This window comes from Mycteria americana, chromosome 5, assembly GCF_035582795.1.
Source record: "Mycteria americana isolate JAX WOST 10 ecotype Jacksonville Zoo and Gardens chromosome 5, USCA_MyAme_1.0, whole genome shotgun sequence".
NCBI lineage: Eukaryota > Metazoa > Chordata > Aves > Ciconiiformes > Ciconiidae > Mycteria > Mycteria americana.
The window spans coordinates 2,560,665-2,581,634 of NC_134369.1; the positions used below are offsets into that span (position 1 = coordinate 2,560,665).

Sequence of the window (20,970 nt, forward strand, 5' to 3'; positions counted from 1 at the left end):
AAGGTATTTTTTGACCATCATATAAACTCAGAAAGTTTTCATTAATTAGTACACTCACTTGGGCAATAAGTGTCAAACCATAAATTCCTGCTCCAACATACTGAGATTTAATATTCTCGTTGAAGAAGGTTTCTTGAAATTTTTAATATGGGCAATATAATTTGGTGATGAATGCTAGAATACTAGTTACTGTGCTGTTACGATGTTATATAGAGTAAAAAGATTCCTTTGAAACTGTATTACAGAATCTTTGAGAGAGAAACAAAGATTTCACCTCTTATCTCAAACTTTCATGTTTCAGTGGCCTACTAGTGTTACAAAGCTTTGTTTCCCGTTTTGTTTTTCATAAAAATGCCAATATTAATGGTCATGCTAGGTGAGTTATATAGCACTTTTCACATATGCCTTATAAAGTTTAGATATAGTTTTCTTAAAATTTCAGCCTAATTTTGGGCAATCACTCGTTTATTTACTAGATTAGCATTATGTAATATTGGCTCTGAGGTATTTAAACAATATGAAGTATACCTCAAACTGAAAAATTTATAAGATTCTATTCTAGGTTTATGTGCAAGTAGGCAAGGTTTTCTAATGTATACTGGAAATGGCTAAAATCTCTTGAGTTTATCAGAGAAATTAGAGAAAAGAAAATTAGAGGTCATGAAGTAAAAAGATAGGAAGTTCTTAGTGAAGAGAGAATTCTGCAAGTGAAGATGTTTTGTTGTGTTTTTTTTCCACTTATTCTAACATGTTTGGCATTCCTTTAGTAATTATTTTGTTGCTGGAAGTACTGATTCGTTGTAGTTTTTCCCACAAATGTGTTTGAACTTCTCTCCCCTACCTTCCAGATGACTACTATGGTGATAGCACTGCAGCAGTCTGTCTGTCTCTCTTGCTTGCCCTCTGCTGCTATGCTGGCTCAATATGTTATTACTGATTCACTACCAAACCGGAACAGCAAATAGTTGGTGGCTAAGAGAGTCTCATGGAATATGGGAAGAATCAAGTTCAAATGCTAGATTTAGACAAGACTTAAACTAAGGCATGTGTTCCAGATGACTACGCTAGCTACTAGGTCCTTTGTGGTGCTGTGGATTTCCTGGATACATCTGCACTGTCCCTTTGCATAGCTCTCTCGCTCCTTGGCCTGGGCCTCCATGGTCTCAGTTGTATATTTAGTTCACTCCTGAGGTCTCTCTGGATTGAATGTACTAGGTCCCTTGCTGATGAAGCCCTGGTGTGTCTGAAAGAATAGTTAAAAGACAATCGTAAAGACAGCGTGAAAGGCACTGCACAAAGACTGGCTACCTCTGCCTGACTGTCCTCCAGTGCCATCCCAGAAGGCATCATACACTCGTATGCTTCATACCCTGTCTTATTCCATGCTACAGTATACCACACCTAGCCTAAGCAGTAGGGCTTTCTGGAGGGTTGCCAAGCAACCTTCTCACTGCTCAGGATAACCTGAAAAACAAGCCAGTAAGTCTGAACACAAAACCATCGAGGGTTTATAGCATTTTGGCTTGGGTTCATGAGAAGACTTGGGCATAGCTCTGTTATACCTGAAGATGGCCTAGACTGGAGGTGTCACTTCCAGAACCAGCACTGCTAGCAGGGCTTAGGGCAGCTTAACACTCCTGAATTCTGTCAATAGTGGTGAGCAGGGCCACTTTAAATTTCAGAAAATGAAAGCAGAATTATGTGAGGGAGAGCATGTGGCTGCATTAAACACAGCAGGATGCATGTGTCTCCTGGCAAGAAATGGCTCTGGCAAGCATCCATACATTCCCATGCGTGTATATGCCTTCTTGGAATCTTTTCTGTGCAGATGAGAAAAAGTAGTGCTCCCTGGGTACCAACCCCATTCCACGCATACTTCCTATGGAAACAACATGCTGGAATGCAGTTTATATAAATTATGTGACATCATCTTGGTGAAAGGATAATCATCACACCTCTTGTCTTTTCCTATTGATGCTTTCATGTGCGTTTCCTAGCCAACTCCTTTCCGAGGTTCCTAATTGCAGAAGACATCTTCCTGTCACCCTAGGCCACAAGTGGCACCCTAGCAAGGATGGGAGGGAGAATATTCCACGCATTACAGAACATACATAGGGTAGTGCCTACATAGGGTAGGCACTGCTGACCTTGTGGTGTAGGGCAGTCTCAAAACATGGACAAGAAACAGGACAACTTAACACAAGCATGCCTTCTCTCGTTAACTTTCAGCCTAGGAATTCTGTTTCTGACTGGAATACTGTAGTACATGGTGACAGGTGTGCTCACACAGCATAGGGGATGCTGGTTTACTCCTTTTACAGTAGGCATCCAAGGTAGCTGCACACCCAAGAGTTAGCCAACAGTGAGCACAGGAGGCCTGGTAGGACACTGTGGTAGAAACAGTTCATTGAGAGTGGACGGTGCAGTGTGTACCAGCTCCACAGCAGACAGGAACATGCTCTGCTAATCATATCAAAGGCGTATTCCAATTCAAAGTGAGACACCTGAAGCGTCACAAAACTTTAACTCACTCTTCACTGAGGGCAGGTTAGAAAAATACAGCAGTGAAGTTCCACTATGACACTGCACTTCTCATAATGTGTCCGCTTGATTCTTATCCTCACTCCGTTTTCCTGTCCCTGTCTCACTTGCTTTTTCCTTCCTTTTTCTTGCAGTTGCATCTCCTTGCTCAGGAACGTGTTACTGCACAGAGAGATGCCTAGGTCAGTAGGCAAGACACCTTGTCATGATGGGCCACCTCGTCAGGTGCTGCTCTGGGAACATGATCTGCAAATGAGTAAGTTTAAACCTCCTCCTCATGCAAAAAACTGCAGGTTTTGTCTTTGTGAAGCAGGTGTCTGCAACAGTGCACTATGCTGTGTCTGTCTTGCTAATATATTGTGAACAGAAAGAGGGGCTCCCTATTCCAGAGGCTTTATGCTAGGGATAAGGAAAGAAAGCAGATCTCTATTTCTAGTTTTATAAATAGAAAGTCATTGGCTTCACTACCATGTAGTTCAGATGTTATGCTGGGCAATCCTGCAACTATTCTAAGCAGTTATGTATGGAAGGCATTGCGCACTTGTTGATCACCCTATGAGGCAAGACACGTTGTGCTGATAGTGCCGTATCGTAGGACGTGATCTGTTTGAAACTGTGCCACATAGGCAGTGCCTCATAAGTGTTCACATGCACCCCTATTACATCAGGTGTGTCAAACAGCAGTTGTTCACACAGCAATGGGAGAGCTGGTATTCATCTTTCCCCTGAGCATTCCTCATTTTGCAGTGAATTGACTTGCTACACATTTGATAGACATCCTGGAGCAGTTTATGTAGAGTGTTGTTGCGGTATTTCCATACAGCCAGCCTCAAGAGGGAGTCAGTGGGTTACTGTGATGCAGCAAAGTCACCCAGTCCTACAAAGTTTGGTATTCCTTGGGAAAGTAAAGCTCTGACCGTAAAGCGCAACCAGGGAGAAGCAGAATTTGTGTACACAGCCTGTATAGACTGTGATGCAGTAGTAGCCCTTGTGAGGGCTGGTAAGAACCTTGTGGAATGAGATCCTGCATCAGCTAGGAAGCTGTTGCTAGGCTGGTGTATGTCAGTACCGCAATAAATACTGCAGCTGTTGTCCTAAGGTTCTGAATGATTCCAGACAAGCTAGAAGACATTTTTAAGACTTTGGGGTTTGCCCTTGCATTCCTCCTATCATTTGTCTTTAATTCTTTTGAGCATTGTTTGCCATTGTATGTAAACACTATTCTCAGCGTGGACTGATACAATCTGAGGCACCCACTTTATAGCAGTGTTAGAGGATAATACTTTATTTGGTTTCCTAACAGTTTCCTGACTGTTAAGGATTATGAAAAATACAATATTTAACTATAAATGTCTGTGTGTATAGCTATTCTTTCCACTGACTCTGTGATCATAGTGATTGACTCTTGATAATGTTATTGTCAATACTGTATTACTGGCTAATAAGAAACAGTTCAGGACATCAACATTACTTCAGTACACACGTGCCAGGAAGCGTGACACACATCCGTTGCAGTCTATATATATAATTTGCTCTATCAAGTGCCTCATGAGACAGATTAATATTACAGCCACTGAATGGCTATAGTAATAAGTGTAATTTTGCCATGAAGTTCATCCAAATATGTGAGTACTCTGGCACACGGGGCTGTAGCAGGTTTCAACACATACGTGATATAGAAGTGAAAACATGATGTGTGACCCTATGACCAGATAACTGACATTATTGCAAGTGCCTCCAAAGAATTATTTTACACTGGTAGCTAATCATATATAGACTTGTCAGACCTGGTGTTATAGCAGAGCTAGATATCTAGATGACCAGGGAAGTTTATTCTGCTGTAACTTTATAGCTGGATGTTATAAATTAATAGCTGTTAAATGCTGAAAAACAACATCATTATTTGCAGCTATTTTGGTAATGCCTAATGACTCTAGGAATGTTCTAGTTGTTTCATCCCTGCATAAGAAAGAAAATGCATGTACTGTAAAATTTTAATTAACAGTAAGAGCTGAAATGAGAAGAAGAGTGGTGGGAAAGTCGGCCTCAGTAAGTTTCAGTACACCACTTGCCTTGGATAACGCCATGTGATGAAGCAAATACTCTTCTATCCTCTTCATTTGATCTGATTTGAGATGGTATAATAGGACTCCTCCCACCAACCCTCCCTGTAAGACCTTGCTGCTAGTGATTGAGAAAGTCTGATGTACCAAGTTATCATCCAGGAATTTAATTTTTCAGATGCTAGTCTTTCTTATTCTGACAGTTTTTTCCACCCTTTGCCATCACAATAATTTTATTGTGTTATTCATAGGACAAAAGGATCAAATGTAGATCCATAATTTTTGTAGTTCCATAATCTTCCCAAATAAGGCCTACTATAACACTTATTCAGTTGTCTGATAGATTTAAAAGTAAAAAGTATTTTTATATCACTTCTTGTCTTCATACACTCCAAATTTCTGGACAGAAATTTTCAACGTTTTTTGAGGATTACATTTTAAACTAGGTGAAATCTCATTATTTCCAAGATTAGTTTGCTTTTCCTACTTCAGAAATGTTTACAAAACAAACCTGGGATAAATGCATTATACATGAAACAGCTACTGAGGAAGGAGGCTATTTCCTACATCTAACAAGTGTAGGAAGCATCTTCACTACTACTTTCATTCTTAGAAAGTGTTTGATTTAAAGATGTCTTCACCTATAAAATGTGTGCTGAAGTAAGAGAGATTGAAAAGTAAGTTAACCGGAAATGTTTAAAGATGAGAGGATTCAGCAACAGCGTTAGAAATCCTAGTGAGGAGACGGATTCCAAATGTAGGCAGAGGACCTGACTTTGGAAAGGTAAGTTGTGCCGAGAAGTGTTCATCTAGGTGTCCTTCACAGCGCAAAGAGCAGGATTCACAGAATCACAGAATTGTTGAGGTTGGAAGGCATCTCTGGAGATCATCTAGTCCAGCCCTCAAAGCAGGGTCAGCTAAAGCAGGTTGTCCAGGACTATGTCCAGTCAGATTTTGAATATCTCCAGGGATGGAGACTCTACAACCTCCTGGGGCAACCTATTCCAGTGTTTTACTACCCTCACAGTAAAAAGGGTTTTTTTTCCTGTTTAAATGGAATTTTTTGTATTTCAGTTTGGGCCTATTACTTCCTGTTCTTTCACCAGGCACCACTGAGAAGAGCCTAGCTGTCTCCTTTACTCTGCCCCCATCAGGTTATACACATTACCCCCATTATACACAAAGATACTCTTTCACCTGCTCCAGACTGAACAGTCCCAGGACTCTCGGCCTCTCATTAAATGACAGAAACTCCGGTCCCTTAGTCATCTTTGTGTCCCTTTGATGGACTAGCTCCAGTATGTGCATGTCTCTGTTGTACTGGAGAGCCCAGAAATGGACTCAGGACTCCCAATGTGTCTGTCTCATCAATGCTGAGTAGAGGGAAGGATCAACTCCCTCTGCTTGCTGGCAATGCTTTTCCTAATGCAGTCCAGGATGCTGTTGGCCTTCTTTGCCACAAGGATGTACTGCTAGCTCACGTTCAACTTCTTGTCCACCAGGACCCCCAGGTCTTTTTATGCAAAGTTGTTTTTCAGCTGGTCAGGCCCCAGCATGTAGTGATGCATGGGGTTATTCCTCCCTAGATACAGGACTTGGTGCTTACCTTTGTTGAACTTCATAAGATTCCTGTTTGACCGCTTCTTCAGCCTGTCGAGGACCCTCTGAATGGCAGCACCTACTCTATCAATCACTCGTCCTATTTTGTTTTGTCACCTGCAAACTTGCCGACTGGCCTCCAGCTCAACATGACCTCTACCTCCCTGACCGCTTATCTAGGCCATAATTCATCTGTTTGCCAATGAGGATGTTATGGGAGCAAGCATCGAAAGCCTTGCTGAAGTGAAGATAAACAGTATCAACTGCTCTTCCCTCATCCATCATGCCAGTGATTTCATCACAGAAGGTTGTCAGGTTAGTCAGGCATCATTTCCTTTTCATAAATCAATGCTGACTACTCTAAATCACTTTTTTGTCCTTAATGTGTTTGCAAATGGTTTCCAGGATTATTTGTTCCATCCTTTCCCAAGGATAAAGGTGAAGCTGACCAGGTTGTAGCTAGTTGCTTTGAATGACTTCTGGAGGAGCACAGTACGCCCAAAGCTGACCAGTTAAGCTGTCTATACAACAGCAGCAAAAATCACTTTTTTTGTTCATCTCAGGAATCTGATGTACATGTGCACAGAGGTTTCACTCCAAGTTCCTTATGTCTCTAATTATATCTACCACAAAAGGCAGCTTTCAAAACTAGAAAGGATATTTTTTGAATGGATTCTAAATGTTTCTTACACTTTTCATATGTGAAAACGTGTGTCAGAAGCAGACTGTTGTATAAAATCTTCAGCAATTAAAGTTTTTTAAATGGTCTTGCTTAACAGTCACTATTAGTCATAATAGATATGACCCCTTGTTTCTCCTCAGCTAGTAATAATTTTGAGAAGTAGTGCCTTATCTGTCATTACAAATAATAGCAAAGCTAATCTGTGCTGATTTCCTATGCTAAGCAAACTTACCTTACTGAAAAAAATGAAGAGTGATCTTTTTTAAATAGAAATTCTGTTTTAACTGACAGTCCAAGGATATCAGTGAGGCAAGTTCTGTAAGGACAGGTAATGCCATTTATTAGACTAACTAGTAGAGTAGCGAAAAGTAGGCAGGATTTGTTAGGCAGGAGCATTTTTGTGGAATTGTTAATAGCAAAACTATTTAGCATAGCATAATAGCAAAAATAGCATAGTTTTAGTCTATGCTAAATCACAAATAAAACTGAGACAGGGAGAAGGTAAGATCACCATTTATTACCAAAAGCTTAAAGATTTCTTCAGTTTACTCTCTGTAGAAGATTTCAGTGAGTTCTAACTACCTGAAAAGTTTACACAAGGGATAGTATTATTTCTGAGGATTTTGAAGAACAAAGGCTTGGCCTGAAATTCTACATTCATGGGATTCTGTGTTATCTTTTTACATTTTAATTAGTGCTATCAAGTAAATTTACCTCTGAATTACCAATTAACACATTCTGAAATGTAAGTGTTGTAACCTTTGAAAAGGTCATTCTGCACAAAATGAATGGGAGAAGAAGCTGACTTATTACGTACTGGGGAAAAAGTCTCTCTTCAGCTGGGAAGGTAACAGCTGGTACCTCCATGATTACTTGGTAGTTGGTGAGGTCAGTAGTGAGTATTTGGGAACTTGCTGAACTGGACTTTCAGCTCCAGTTAGAGAATCAGTTGAGGGCCTTTTGCTGGATGGGGGTTTTGCTGTACTGTAGAAAACACACCAGATGCACATTATCTCTTCATCAGTGTTGCTTTGAACATATGCAAAATGTATTCTCTTAACTGCAGTAAACATTTTTTTTTGTGTTTGATTTAGACCTGATATGTGATTCACCTGCTCTAGTCATGCTTCATCTCTGCTTCCCCCCCCCATCTTCTGGTGTATGGGCTCCAACTGATTTTCAGGTATTGGGCACCAACTGTTAACAGAGCTACAGTTTATTAAAAAAGATAGTTCTGAATGCTGCAGATAAAATGCAGTTAAATTAATTAGCTATAGAAGGAAAATTCCATCTTTTTACAGCGGGCAAACCGAATTAGCACTTGCTCAAAATAGAGATGGCAGCTTGAGAAGGAAATTTCTAGCAGCAAGCATGGAAGTGGTTTGTGTCCCATGGAGGAGCCCTCCCAGCTGTTGAGCCTTTAGGCTGACTAACACCCCCCAGCTGCAGTAAATAGGGCTTGGAGAGGGGTCTTCTGCAGGTCCTACTTCAGGGGTTTGGTTGCACCATTCAAGCAGCTTTTTGGAGTGCTCTGCTGAGGATAGTTGTGTTATTTATTTTTTCTTTCTTTTTTTTTCCCCCCCCTAAATCCCCTGTCTTTTTCCTGGTGGAAAAGCTTGAGTCTTCTTTACTTCAAGTGAGTAAAATAAGCTCATATGGGACCTAGCAGTAAGGGATATTTATACTGCTCGGTAGTGTATATGTGAATGTTATTTTCTAGGAATACACTGAACTTTGTGGTTTGAACAAGTAACAGATTAATCTAGCTATTTGTTAATTTAAAAAGAATTGATCTGGAGTCTTTGGTACAGATTAAGTTTATGGGGGCTTTACATTTGTTTTGTTATGTTTCTGTGAAAAAATAAAGCAACTGATTATTTTTTAAATGGGTTTGATGCTATGTGCCTAGTTGCTATTTGTGTATCAGAGAATGCTGATGCTTTTTAATTCTAATTAATTCTGATGTACTTTAAAATTAGAGTTTTAAAACTCTGTCAAGGTCTGTAGTGTATCAGATGTAGAATAACACTTGTATCTGAGCTCTTTACATGAAGGAAGACGGGGGTTCTAGAGTGCCATATTTTTGTTTATTATGGGACTTCCTTTATCTGTTTTGGTTATGTTCCTGAAAGTCTTCTGACACCTTCTACTTTCTTAGCACTTTGATTTTAGAGAGAAATGATTATGAGAAAAATCTGTCTATAGAAGGTTGACTTCTATTGTATGAAAATAACTTGTGATCCCTAATGGCTCCACTTGATACACAAAAAGAGCCCAATACTTATCGTGCCTCATAAATCAAGGAATGTTAAGTTGTTCTTATCAGCATTTTGATGTATGACTTGTAACCTTGATTGTTTGGGTTGGCAATTTTGTGTTAGCCCAGTATAGTAATTGCTTTCTGGAAATACACCTTAGTTTTCATAACATAGTCTACAGTTTTACTACAAATATATGTGCCTGGTCTGAAAGTGAACTATTTTCTTCTTTTTCAAAGAAAGAAAAGGATTTGATCATTTCCTTCCACTCTTCATGCTTCTTTTAGCTGTTCTTGGAAATCTGTTACAAATTTGGCTATTTCTAGTCGTCTGATACAGATAGTGAATTAACATTGAAGAACACAGCGCATGTGATGAACTGATTCTGTCATGGGGTAAGTAGTGCACATGAAATTGAGAAGTGCTAGTAGAGAACCCTTATTTGTCTGGTCCTCTCCCTCCCACCCCAGTTTTGTTTTTATTGTGGTGGATACCTTGGAGCTTGAGGTTTAAATCTTCAGTAAGGAATATCCTTTCCATACTTGGGGGCTTCTGTTCCATGGTTGGTTTGCCTTTGGAAAAGGCTGGTGGTACCTTTGCAGCAGAGAGAAAGAAGGATTTATCAGGCAAAGTGTTATTGTATAAGGAAATGCGATGTGTGAAATTCTAAAAACGGAAAGTAGTGCAACTCCTACAAGGAGAAAACACTGCATGAGGGAAGTAAGAAGGCAGACACTGCTGTTAAGCTGGACGAGTTTTGTGTTGTTAAATTACTTGGAATGGTAGGAATAACAAACTGTGCGGGAATATTGGAGAAGTGTGATAAAGGGAAGGAATAGAAATGGTTTGTAGAAATATGTCAAGTGCTTGCACAGCTGCATTTTTCCCAAATAATGTCAAGTTCCCATTGGCCAGCTATGTAGTGATTCTCAGTGGCAATTTATGCTTGCTTTTATGATTGAAATGAATCCTAAGAGGTAGACAGAATAGGATGAATTTTAGAGAAGGCTTTTGCAAAGGGGCATTGCAAAATAAAGCACAAAGGCTTTTTAGTGAGAAAGAGGTGATAGAGATTGGTCTTATTGCCTGCTCTTCCCATTTGTATGGAGTTCAGCATGAAGACACAAGTGGGGGGAAGAAAAAAGATGTTTCTGTGTATGATCTTGGAGATATGGACAAGGAACTAACATGTAGTACCCTTGTTTTGAGGAGGCAGTGGAGAGATGTAGGGACAGGAGGGACGGACACCACATGGTAACCTACCAAAAGCCATAGTTAAGAAGTCTATGGTAGTCCACGGTACCTAATATATAGGGTTAAATACAAATGAAAAAGTGGAAAGATAATATTTTTTAAAAAGAAGTGTATTGATTGAATGCACTGAATGCATGAGACTTAAAACTGTGTACTTTGAATCAGTAATGCCTTGTCTTGCATTCAGGTACCTATTTACCATGTACACGGTCCGCTGTGTTGTCTTTGCTGGGCTTGAAAAACTTAAAAATAGCGCTCAAGCCTATGGTCAAAGCCTAGCTTTGATCTGTAAAATAACAACTGAGGTATTAGGTATTTTACTACACAATTCTATTTCTGAACTGACAGTGGAGCACAAAGTGTGAAGTGTTATTATTTTTCAAATAATTTGGAATGACTTTGAGAGAATGATGTCTGGTTTTATTAGACAACTTATGCTTTGTATCCATGCTTTCATGGGAGAAGCTATGAAAAAGCAGAGAGCTGAATTATAGCTGGGCTTAGATCTAAGAAAGAAAAAAGATGTAGTGTTAAAAAAAGCAGTTTTGAAGGGTCAACTAGTAGGAAGTTAGTACTCCCTGTTAAGTACTTTTTCTTTTAGTATAAACGGAAGCTGCTTGCTCCTATGAGCAGAAGTGCATAAGTAAAAGATACAATTTTTCAAGTTTTTCATTCAAATCTAATAGTCGTTCTGAGATATTTTTCATTGACACTAAGCAATGTGTATACTGCCGTATACAAATGCAAAACGAGCTCCCAGAAGGCATTATGCTTTTGGGGTAGGAAATCTCTTGTATCCCAGAGAGGAGAAAAGTCTGTGGAACAGTGAATTGCTAGGCATGCAGATAGGTGGTCAATAGCCACGTCTGCTCAACGTATTCGTTAGCTCCAGGCTTTGTGGGAAAGCACTGTGCTCTAGGTCAGATTGCGTTACTAAAGTGTGTGCACATACAACCCTTCTGCTTCCTCTATGGCAAGTAGTCATTAAGGGAAAGTGTCACAGGCTGAGAATAGATTGCTGCTCCACGAGTGTGACTGTAAAATATTTACCTTTAGAGTTTTAAACGCACCTTTCTAGGCACTTCTTTAACAAAAAAAAAAAAAAAGTCAAAGCATTTGGCATATTCATTGTTGCCTTGTGAAGTGGGTGTCATCGCGGTCGGCCCGCTGTTACAAATTTAGACAACTTCACATGAAACCTTTTGGCCTCCTACAACCAAAAGACAACAGGACGTGACACTTGGTATTTTTGATTGGAATCTGTTTAGTTGAAGGATGAAGAAAAATACATATACTCTGCAAGAGCACAAGAAATACCGACCAGGCTGTCCTAAGCGAAGGATGCCATCTACGGAAGGCGGAGAGAACCACTGCTTTGTGCGAGTCATCACATAGTGGTTTAGGTTAGTGAGGGCTGAAATTAGTGACTGAGGTTTTCTTCCACAGGTTTTAAATATCAAACATAATTTTAGAGAGAAAACGAGAACAGAGCTTCTATGTATCTTATAGAGCAGAAGCAAAACGCGGTGTTTGTAAATAAGAAAGTTGTTGAAAAATCAGTGCTTGAAATACGCTAAATTATGGGTATTTGCAGTCACTGCAGTTTCCTGTATGGAGAAGTGAAATGAGGCTGAGCATTAACAAAATGGACTCTTGGCTACCTTCACTCTCCGTGTCGGATCCTCGTCACCTACAGCTACTGTAATTTAGGGTTCCATGTAATTTTTAGGGCTCCACAGCCTGCAAAGAGATAACACGTCCGCCTGGGCGCTTTGATGGTGGGGTGGCTGTAAACAGTAGCGGAATTGTGATCTTTGAGGGGTTTTACTTCTTGTAGAAAGATGTGAAAACCGCATTTAAAAGTTGAATTGCAAGAACTTGAGAACCTGATGACAGAAGCGGGGAGTAGGGTTTCTCTTGCACCCCCCCGCCCCAGCCGGGGCTGCCCGCCGCTGCCGGCGCGGTGCAGCCGCAGGGGGGCGCCCTCGGCCCGCGCACCCCGCGCCGCCGGTCCGGGCAGGACCATGGCTTGGGCGGAGGGAGGGAGGGAGCGGAGAAACAAACCAGACACCTCCGTTTCATACCCAGCTCACGGTTCAAGGTCAGGGCTGTGTAAACTGCCGCACAAAGGCTCCTTTCAGCAGCCGGCACGCCGGCTTCGCGGCCGCCCGCACAATCCTCCATTCAGGCGGTGACCCCCGCGGGGCCAGGCGTGCGCGACCCTCGCCCCGGGGAGCCGCCAACGCCGCCCGGCCCGGTCGTGCGCCGTTCCCGAGAGCTGGGCAGGGCGGACAGGCGCTCTGGGCGAGCGGGGCCGGTGGCAGCGAAGCGCTCGCTGTGGCCCGGTGCCGGGAGCCGGCGGAGCTCCCCGGCTGCCCTCGCCTCCCCTCGCCCCTCCTTCCCCCGCCCTGCCGGCGCTATTTGCATACTACCCGCCCAGCTCGCATTTCACTGGCGGAGACGGCCTCCGTCGGCGTCGCTGATTGGTGCTGCCTCCGCAGGTCATTTGCATGCGGCGGTGCGGGGCGCCCGGCAGACCTGCGGCGGAGAAGTTGAGTCGGAGCCGCCGCCAAGTGTCCCGCCGAGCGGCTCGCGCGGAGCCCGCCCCGCCCCGCGCCGCCGCCCCGCGCCCTCCGCGGGCCCCGCGCCCTGCCCGGGCAGCAGGCGGCCCGGCGCGCCGGGGCTCTCCACCGCCGGCTGCCGCCAGCCGTCCCTCCCGAGGCAGAAGATGGCTGAGCGCAGCCTCCCTGCGGGATGGAGGTAGCTGGCCCTCGGCGGAGCCGGCGTGCGGGGAGGGCTCCTTCCCGCCGTGCTGCAAATCCTGCCGCGCCGCTGGTGGGGCGGGCGGCTCTGGCTCGGTAGGCGCAGGAGGGATCTGTCCCAGCCTCACCTTTCGTGCTCTCTGCGGTTGGCTTAACCCGTCTTTCCTATGGCTGGGATATACAGCTCTACTCTGAAGACCCTGGAGGATTTAACTTTGGACTCTGGTTATGGGGCAGGGGATTCCTGCCGGTCCCTTAGTCTCTCTTCTTCCAAGTCCAACTCCCAAGCCCTCACCTCTTCTCAGCACAGAGGCAACTGGTGGTACTACTCGGGCTCCATGAACAGTAGGAATAACAGCTGGGATACCGTGAACACTGTTCTGCCGGAAGACCCCGAGGTTGCAGATATCTTTTCCAAGTGTCCTAAGCTGCCGGATCTAGAGGAATACCCTTGGACTGATGAAGACATTGGAAAAATACTCAGAAAAGGGAAGGGAGATGGCAATACCAGAATCTTTTCTCAGGAAGCTGTCAGGCGGCTCTCGCAGTTACTGAGGCGCGCCTTGATCAGGGTCTCCAGGGAAGCTCAGCGGCTCAGCGTGATGCACTCCAAGTGCACCAGGTTTGAGGTGCAGAGCGCTATCAAGCTCATCCAGAGCTGGTCGTTGTCAGAAAGCTGTGTCTTGGCGACTGTCAAGGCGCTCTCTCTGTACAGCATGAGTGCTGGAGACAGACTAAGGAAAGGTAAATCGGCTAGATGCGGCCTCACCTTTTCAGTGGGGAGGTTTTTCAGGTGGATGGTGGACACTAGGATCTCGGTTAGGATCCATGAATATGCAGCCATCTCTTTAACCGCTTGCATGGAAAACCTTGTAGAAGAGATTAAGGCTAGGGTTTTGGCAAGTCAGAGCCCAGATGGTGGAGGAGGGGAGATTTCAGCTGAAATCCTGGAGATGGTTATCAACAACGATGCTGAACTTTGGGGAGTGTTGCAGCCTTACGAACATCTCATCTGTGGGAAAAATGCTAATGGTAAGATCCAGCTTTTACGATTGCTAATCTTCATACCAGCGAGCTTTACAGTAAAATTGTTGATTTCTGTGGACTTGGGGGTTTTTTGGTTTTTCTTTTCATCTGAATTGCATCTTGGTCGTGGTTTTTGTGTGCGTAAAGCAGACATGACGGTTTTACCAGGCAAGAATGATCCTGCTCTACTCTTAAGGTGTACCGGTTTATAAAAGGTGCAGAGGCTGTGGGAAAGCAAGCCCTGTTGGCTTATCAAATGTCTCCTGACTTTATACCAGCTGCTGTTTTGAGCATTTTTACTGTAACTGGTGTGTAAACATGCCTCTCTGTAACCATAAGATGAAACGTCCTTTACAAGCCGCTCTGCAGAAAATACCACTATTGTTTTTAAACAAAATTTATATTACAGTGAGTACCTTGCAGTTTCATCTTAAAGATGCTATTCCCACATGCAGCCTGGAGAGGGAAAACAACATTAATTTTTTTTCTTTGCGGTAGTAAAATTCAGTTTCTGAGCAAAACCTTACAACTGCATGTTACTTAGACTTCTTTCTAGTTTAGCAGAAACCTGTGTTGTAATTACAGTCCTGCAATAAACAAGAGCTTGTGCTTGGCTTGCCAAAGTGAGTATGTAGGATGGTGCCTCAGTAATGAGAATAACATAGCATTAAGATACTTACCTCTGTAATTTGTTTAGAAAGCAGACTTTTTGAACAGTTAAGCAAATAAGCAGATAGAGGAATGTTGGCATCTTCCTATGAGACTGAGGAGCAATTTGAAAGGCTTAAGTCATGACAGTTCTGTTAAGAAGTTGCACTGTTTATTTTGCATTGTCACACTGAGGAGTACCATATTTTTCCATGGAAAACTTAAAGAAACATTCAGTTTAGAAAACTATTCTGTGTACCACACACAGTTTCGTGACTTTTGCTGGCCTCATCGTTACAGTCAGATATTCTATGCATAATACCTTTCTGATTTAACTCTTTATAAAACCAAGTGGCTTGGTCCTCTTCAGGAGATAATCTTATAATGAGACACAAGTAAAGGAGCGGATTTTCTTTGTGGGAAAAAACATATCTTAGGTGAATGTTAGTAATGAAACACTTTGTCAGAGAAGGGCTGACTCAACTTCTGCTCCTTGGGCGCATTGATTTCCTGCGGTTATCCTATACCAAAGCAGTAATGTCGCAATTCAGATCGCTAGTAGATAGGTGCAGTGACTGTCCCTGGTGGGTCAGCCTGGTTCAAATTACAACGTAAGAGGATGGCTGCTGTTATGGTGCTCGCAAAACCTCTCTTGTGCACTCTATCTGCCCTCTGTCCACTGACAGTGTTACTAAATGTATGTGAAATAAATGTGAGGAGCCCTTTGGGATGTGCTCTTGGCACAGGTACAGGACATAACGGTAACTTTAAAAGTCAAACATAGACATCTACTTTTTTAACTACAAGCTCTTTAATGGAAGACTATAAAGGTAAGGGGATGTCTTGTCATCTGCCAAAACACTTGTCATAATTCTTTGTGTACCATGGGAGTATTTGTCACCAGGTCCAAAAAGAGGACTCGGTTCCCTCTCTTATTCCTTATTCAGGGAAGCTGGTGTAAAATATTGTGATTCTGGGTTCCCTCTCTTGTTCCTTATTCAGGGAAGCTGGTGTAAAATACTGTGATTCTGGGTTCCCTCTCTTGTTCCTTATTCAGGGAAGCTGGTGTAAAATATTGTGATTCTGGGTTCCCTCTCTTGTTCCTTATTCAGGGAAGCTGGTGTAAAATACTGTGATTCTGTAATGTAAAACACGCACTTCAGCTGTTCTCTGCTCAGTGCTTCTGCCACACAGGTTCTGTGTGTAAAATGGAGAGGAAGAGTCAGTCCCTCATGGAGCTTTTTTTTTTCTTAAGAGAAATCTCCTTCTTGGAAAAATTGCAATGAATGAATGGAAGCTGGTGTTCAATGGAAACATGAGTGACTGTGCAGGGAAATGCTTATAAATATTCAAACCACCAAATGGTGAGTTATGATAACGCTTGTATAGCATAATACCAAGCAGTCACTGGCCACAGAAGGCTTGGCTTCTGTTGCCTCTTTTGTTGTTCTTGTCAGATCAATTCTGTCAATAATTGAATGCATTTTTTAAGTCTGAAAATTGAATAAAACTGCACATGAAGGTATCCTGTGATTTCCTGTGACAATCTGTCACTAGTATTTTACCTGACACAAGTCAGTGAATCTTCCAAATGGCTTTTCTTGCAGTTGTAAGACCACAAATGGTTTTATATGGATGCAGAAAGCTTGAAATAACTTCTTTATTCTTTCTCCCTGTAGGAATTGTAAATTAGTAGTATTCACATCATCCTCCACAGTGCTTTCAAATGATCTTGTCTTTTACATTAATTTAAATCTGAGGTAGATCTAGCAGTAAAATAGCTGCATTTATTCCAGTATAAGGAACAGGAAAACTTGCTTTACTGTCACTTTTTTTTTTCTTTTATAGTAAGAACATTTTAATGGAGTACTTGTAAATTGCGAACTTGGCATATGTTTGTTGGGTTTTGTTTTATAGCACTGAGTTTGATGCTAGAGATAAAAAGCACTTAGAGGTTAAGTTCTAATTCCAGTCATGCATTGCAATCTCTGGATGAAATCCATGGCAGCGTACTATGCAGAAGATTGCTCTGGATTATCATAATGGACCTTTCTGGCATTATGATCTATTGAATACAATTTTCATTATTAGATCAGGATAGCATGCTTCTTTGGAGTCTAAGAAACAGTAAGTAAATACATAAATCTTCGTAAATTCTCAAGAGACTGAGGTTTAGACCTGTATTTCTTCAGTGACTGATCTCCCATCAAAGACGGTAGTCCAGTCGTTGTTCTTAAGGCTTTGGAGGCTGAAATCTTAATATTCTGTATAGTAACAACATGTTTTAGTCAACACCTGGTGTGTGAATGGTGAAGTTTAAAACTCTGTAAATGCTGAAGGGGAATTTTAGTATTATTTTAAAATAAATAATAATCTGTGGCTTATTTATTCACCCTTTCTGTGAAGCTGTTCTTTAATCAACTATTTGCTGCTTCTGTGAGACATTTTCTGCTGTTAGTGTGAGTTCTGACTTGATGCTTGGGACTTAGTCTTTCTGCCTTGGAAGGAGGAATGTCATCTGAGCTTGTGGCCGTAGAGAGTTTTGTAAAGCTCTCTGGGTGTGTTAATGCCTCCAAGGGCAAAGTCTTTTCAGACAGAGTTTAGGTGGGATGTTGCAAAAATAATGCAATGCAAGCTGGAACGAAAATGAAACAGAAGCAGCTACTGAACAACATAGCAACTGGAAGGTAAAAAAAAAAAAAGTCATGTAAATTGGAATACATGTTTTATTTTCTATGTTTATTTAGATGGCGATACATGATATGCATTGGTTTGATACAGCTAAAGTAGAGAATGCATCCAATAGTTTCACAGGGATTTTGAGACATTCTAATTTGGAATGTTAGAGTCTATTAATTTAAAAAGTTTGTTGGGAGACGAGGAGAAATATGAATGTAGCTTGGAAATGTGATTCTTTTACTTGATGTTCCTGTGTTTGACTGGTGCATGGTTCATTAGAATCTGAACTGTCAGCACTGCAAATACATTTTGATATTATTGCCCTACTAGCTACAGCACTGATGTTGTACTTAACTATCTGGTTATTGCCGAGCCCTCCTGCGACAGCCAATACACCTGCTGTGCTATTTAATGCATCAGCACATCCTGGTGTTCTGTAGATGTAAGTGTTGACAGATGTTTTTGCAAAAAAAGAAAAAGAAAAAAGGAGGGGGGTGGCATTCAACTTGGTAATACTGTTTCTTCATATACCTCTTAACTGAAACACTTGAAGCTCTCTGTGGATGAACTAATCTACAAATTAGCCTGTTGATTTGCTCAGCTGATGAGTAGTAGAAACAGAATCCGAAAGCTCTACTTGTGTCTTGTGACATTTTTCTTAGAAAGGGGTTGAGGGGGAAAATGAGTAACCTTTCCTCATGGTGGGAGGGAATGATTTGGACTTGATGAAATTAGACCAGGGATGAATTTTCTTCTCTCTGATACTAAACACTGTGGCACACCCTACCAAGCGTCAAGCATGGACTTTGGATTTAGTATCACTAACTAACCCTATTTTCTTTTATATTTCTCACTGCACTAATATAAGTTTAAAATTATAGCTAATTTTAATGTTGAGGATTTTTTAGAGCTATGCCATTATAATAATTCCTATTTATGGTTATCAAAATGGTCTGAAATAACTTTTTTTAATTTCAGTGTAGTCATGGTACTGTACTGAAATCCAGCATGAAAAAAAATTGACATTTCAATAAATAGAATGTCCTTTTGTTATCTGAACCGAACAAACTGTTGTGCTCATAAAGAGCCTCATCAATTTTAGTAAGCTATCAGCTTCACAACTATTCAGGAAAAAACTGCGTGTTGGAAGCGGTGCATTTTGGGGAAGAGAGCTGCAAATGCAATCGATAAGCTAAGCTGAGTAGAAGTACAAGGCTAGTACAGCAGTACCACAGGTGGTTTGCAAATCATTTAAAAAAAAAAAAATCAAATACACACCTCTGTCTTCTGTGTCATTGTATCTGAAGCCGTAGTTTGAAGCAATGTTGCTCACTGGAGTTCCTGCAGGAATATGATAGACCTACGTGCACATTTCCATGTTAGATGAGCTGGTCGTAGCTGTGATCCTATTTGAACTATGGCTTTGTTCACCTCTGCACAAATGTACCCCCAGCATACCTTGTGTGCTTCTACTCCTACACATTCAAGAACTTGGATTTATATCCACAAACCCACAGGGACAGATTCTTTAAGGCTAAATGTTAGTGCTTGTATATACACGCTCACCTCTCCTACAGACGCAAACCGCTAGATGCACAATTAAAAATACAAACATCTGCAGATATGCATCTTGCTTATGTTAAAGGGTAAGATCAAGTAAAGCTGAAATGCCTATTTTTTTTTTCCCCTTATAGTGGGTTTTGTGTGTGTGTGTGTGTATATATATATTTCATCTAGTGATAGTAAAGGAAAACTTCATTAATGGAGTAATAGTGTTGTCTTAAATTAAAACTTCAAATTGCTGATATTACACCACGGCAATAAAATTTGGGTCCTTTCAATTCAGATGGTTAAAGAGCAAGTGCTGAAACTCCCTCAGCATATAACTACTAGCAGCAAATGCTGAGATCTGGATTTCAAGTGGAATTGGTGTTGGTGACAGCTTATCCCTGTGCAACTGAGGAGTTAGGCCTGTGAAGAAGGAACCTCTGGGAGAGAAGTCTGTGACCTGTTGTGTCGAGGCTGCAGTCTGTTGTTGCTGCTAAAGCCAAGGGTTTGAACTGCGCAAATACTGTTGAGACCAGGACAGAATTTTATCCTTGGTCTGTAAAAGCTCTAAGTTATAACAGGTGTGCGTTTGGTTTTTTTAAATGTTTTTCAGGTGAAAAATCAAGCTGTTTGAGCTCAAAGTTTAGCAGTGAACACCTGTGCAATATTTGGATATTTGGGGTGCTCTAGCATGGGGGTTTTTTGTGTGTCTGGAGAAAATGAGGAATGAGCTTTGAGTGTTCATATTCTTAATAATAAAATAGGACATGGTTGATGCCATGTCTTCTGATATTGGAATAATTGACATTAAATTGTCTCACTTCCAGTTTGAAGATCTTGCAGCATACAGTCAGCTAGTCTTTCTGAACTGAGCCACCAGAGTGGCTTGCTTTTTTTTTTTTTTTTTTTTTTTTTCATGTACCCCATTTACTTTCTCATGTGACTTGAAACCTAACCTCATCTGATCTGGGAAGAGTTGGTGGTTGTCAGTGAACTTCCTGAACTGATCTCTAGCATTACAAATTGCCTCCTCTTTCTTGAGATCAGCACTCATCCAGTGCATGGATGTTGTATATATTCTAGCTGTTTTGAAATCTTAATCCTACCTAATTTGGAGCTATTCTAAAACTAATTGCAATAGTAACATAGGGTGGCAGTGAGTTCTGAATGAATCGTGCTTTGATAAGGGGGTTGAGATGAAAGATCTTTTTATACACTGAAAAATCTTGTTTGGATATTAATGTTATTGTAACGTTTTCATGTTGTAATAATTTATTTCTGCTCATGTACCTGGTATGATTCAATTAGTCTAGTTAATGGTCCATTTAGAGCTTGCTTCCTTATCTGGTTTCATTTTTCTGTCCCTTTCCCTAGCTTGGTGTTGTAATGCATGGGTATGCAACAATGCAAGGGAAATGTTTAAGCTTATAAAGCCCTCTGTCATATGAAATGTAAGAAGTAAAGTACTGAACATACTTATTTACGATAGACTGTATAACATTCACTTATTATGCAATTACCAAGTTGCAGAGGGGCATGGGCTTAGGACTCAAGCACTTAAATAACTTCGGAAAGAACTGAAGCTCAAAAGTGCCTGTTTGCGCTTGGAAGCTTCAACCCAAGATCATAATGTTGAACTAGAAGTAAGTTCACTTTTAAAAAGAACTCATCTTACAGCAATGCAAGAAAATGGAAAAATAAGGCCAAAGGTAATATTAATCCTGTGGTCTTCACTAAGCTGCTATGTTGTCCTTTCTTAAAGTAAAATGAACAGGTGTTTATCTTGAGCAATTTGTCCATTGTGCCAGCAGAATTCAAAAGAACAGAAACAGAGGCTTCTAGGCACAATAAAACCACTAGATACTCAGCAGGGCCCAGCAAATCCCTCAGCAATCTTTATTCTTCTGAAT

General features: G+C 41.4%; 1 protein-coding gene across 3 annotated transcripts in view; it reads left to right on the plus strand.

Moving 5' to 3' along the window:
• The first annotated feature begins 2,682 nt into the window (after positions 1-2,682).
• ABTB2 (ankyrin repeat and BTB domain containing 2) overlaps positions 2,683-20,970 on the plus strand; it is a 148,110-nt gene continuing 129,822 nt past the window's right edge. The window contains exon 1 of one of the 3 annotated variants that reach the window (XM_075501960.1): positions 2,683-2,797. In XM_075501960.1, coding sequence (XP_075358075.1) covers positions 2,716-2,797 — 82 coding nt within the window. In that variant the 5' untranslated portion in view covers positions 2,683-2,715. Of the gene's footprint in view, positions 2,798-6,388; positions 6,519-12,972; positions 14,192-20,970 lie in introns of those variants that run through there. The other 2 variants (XM_075501961.1, XM_075501959.1) reach the window with 2 other exon arrangements.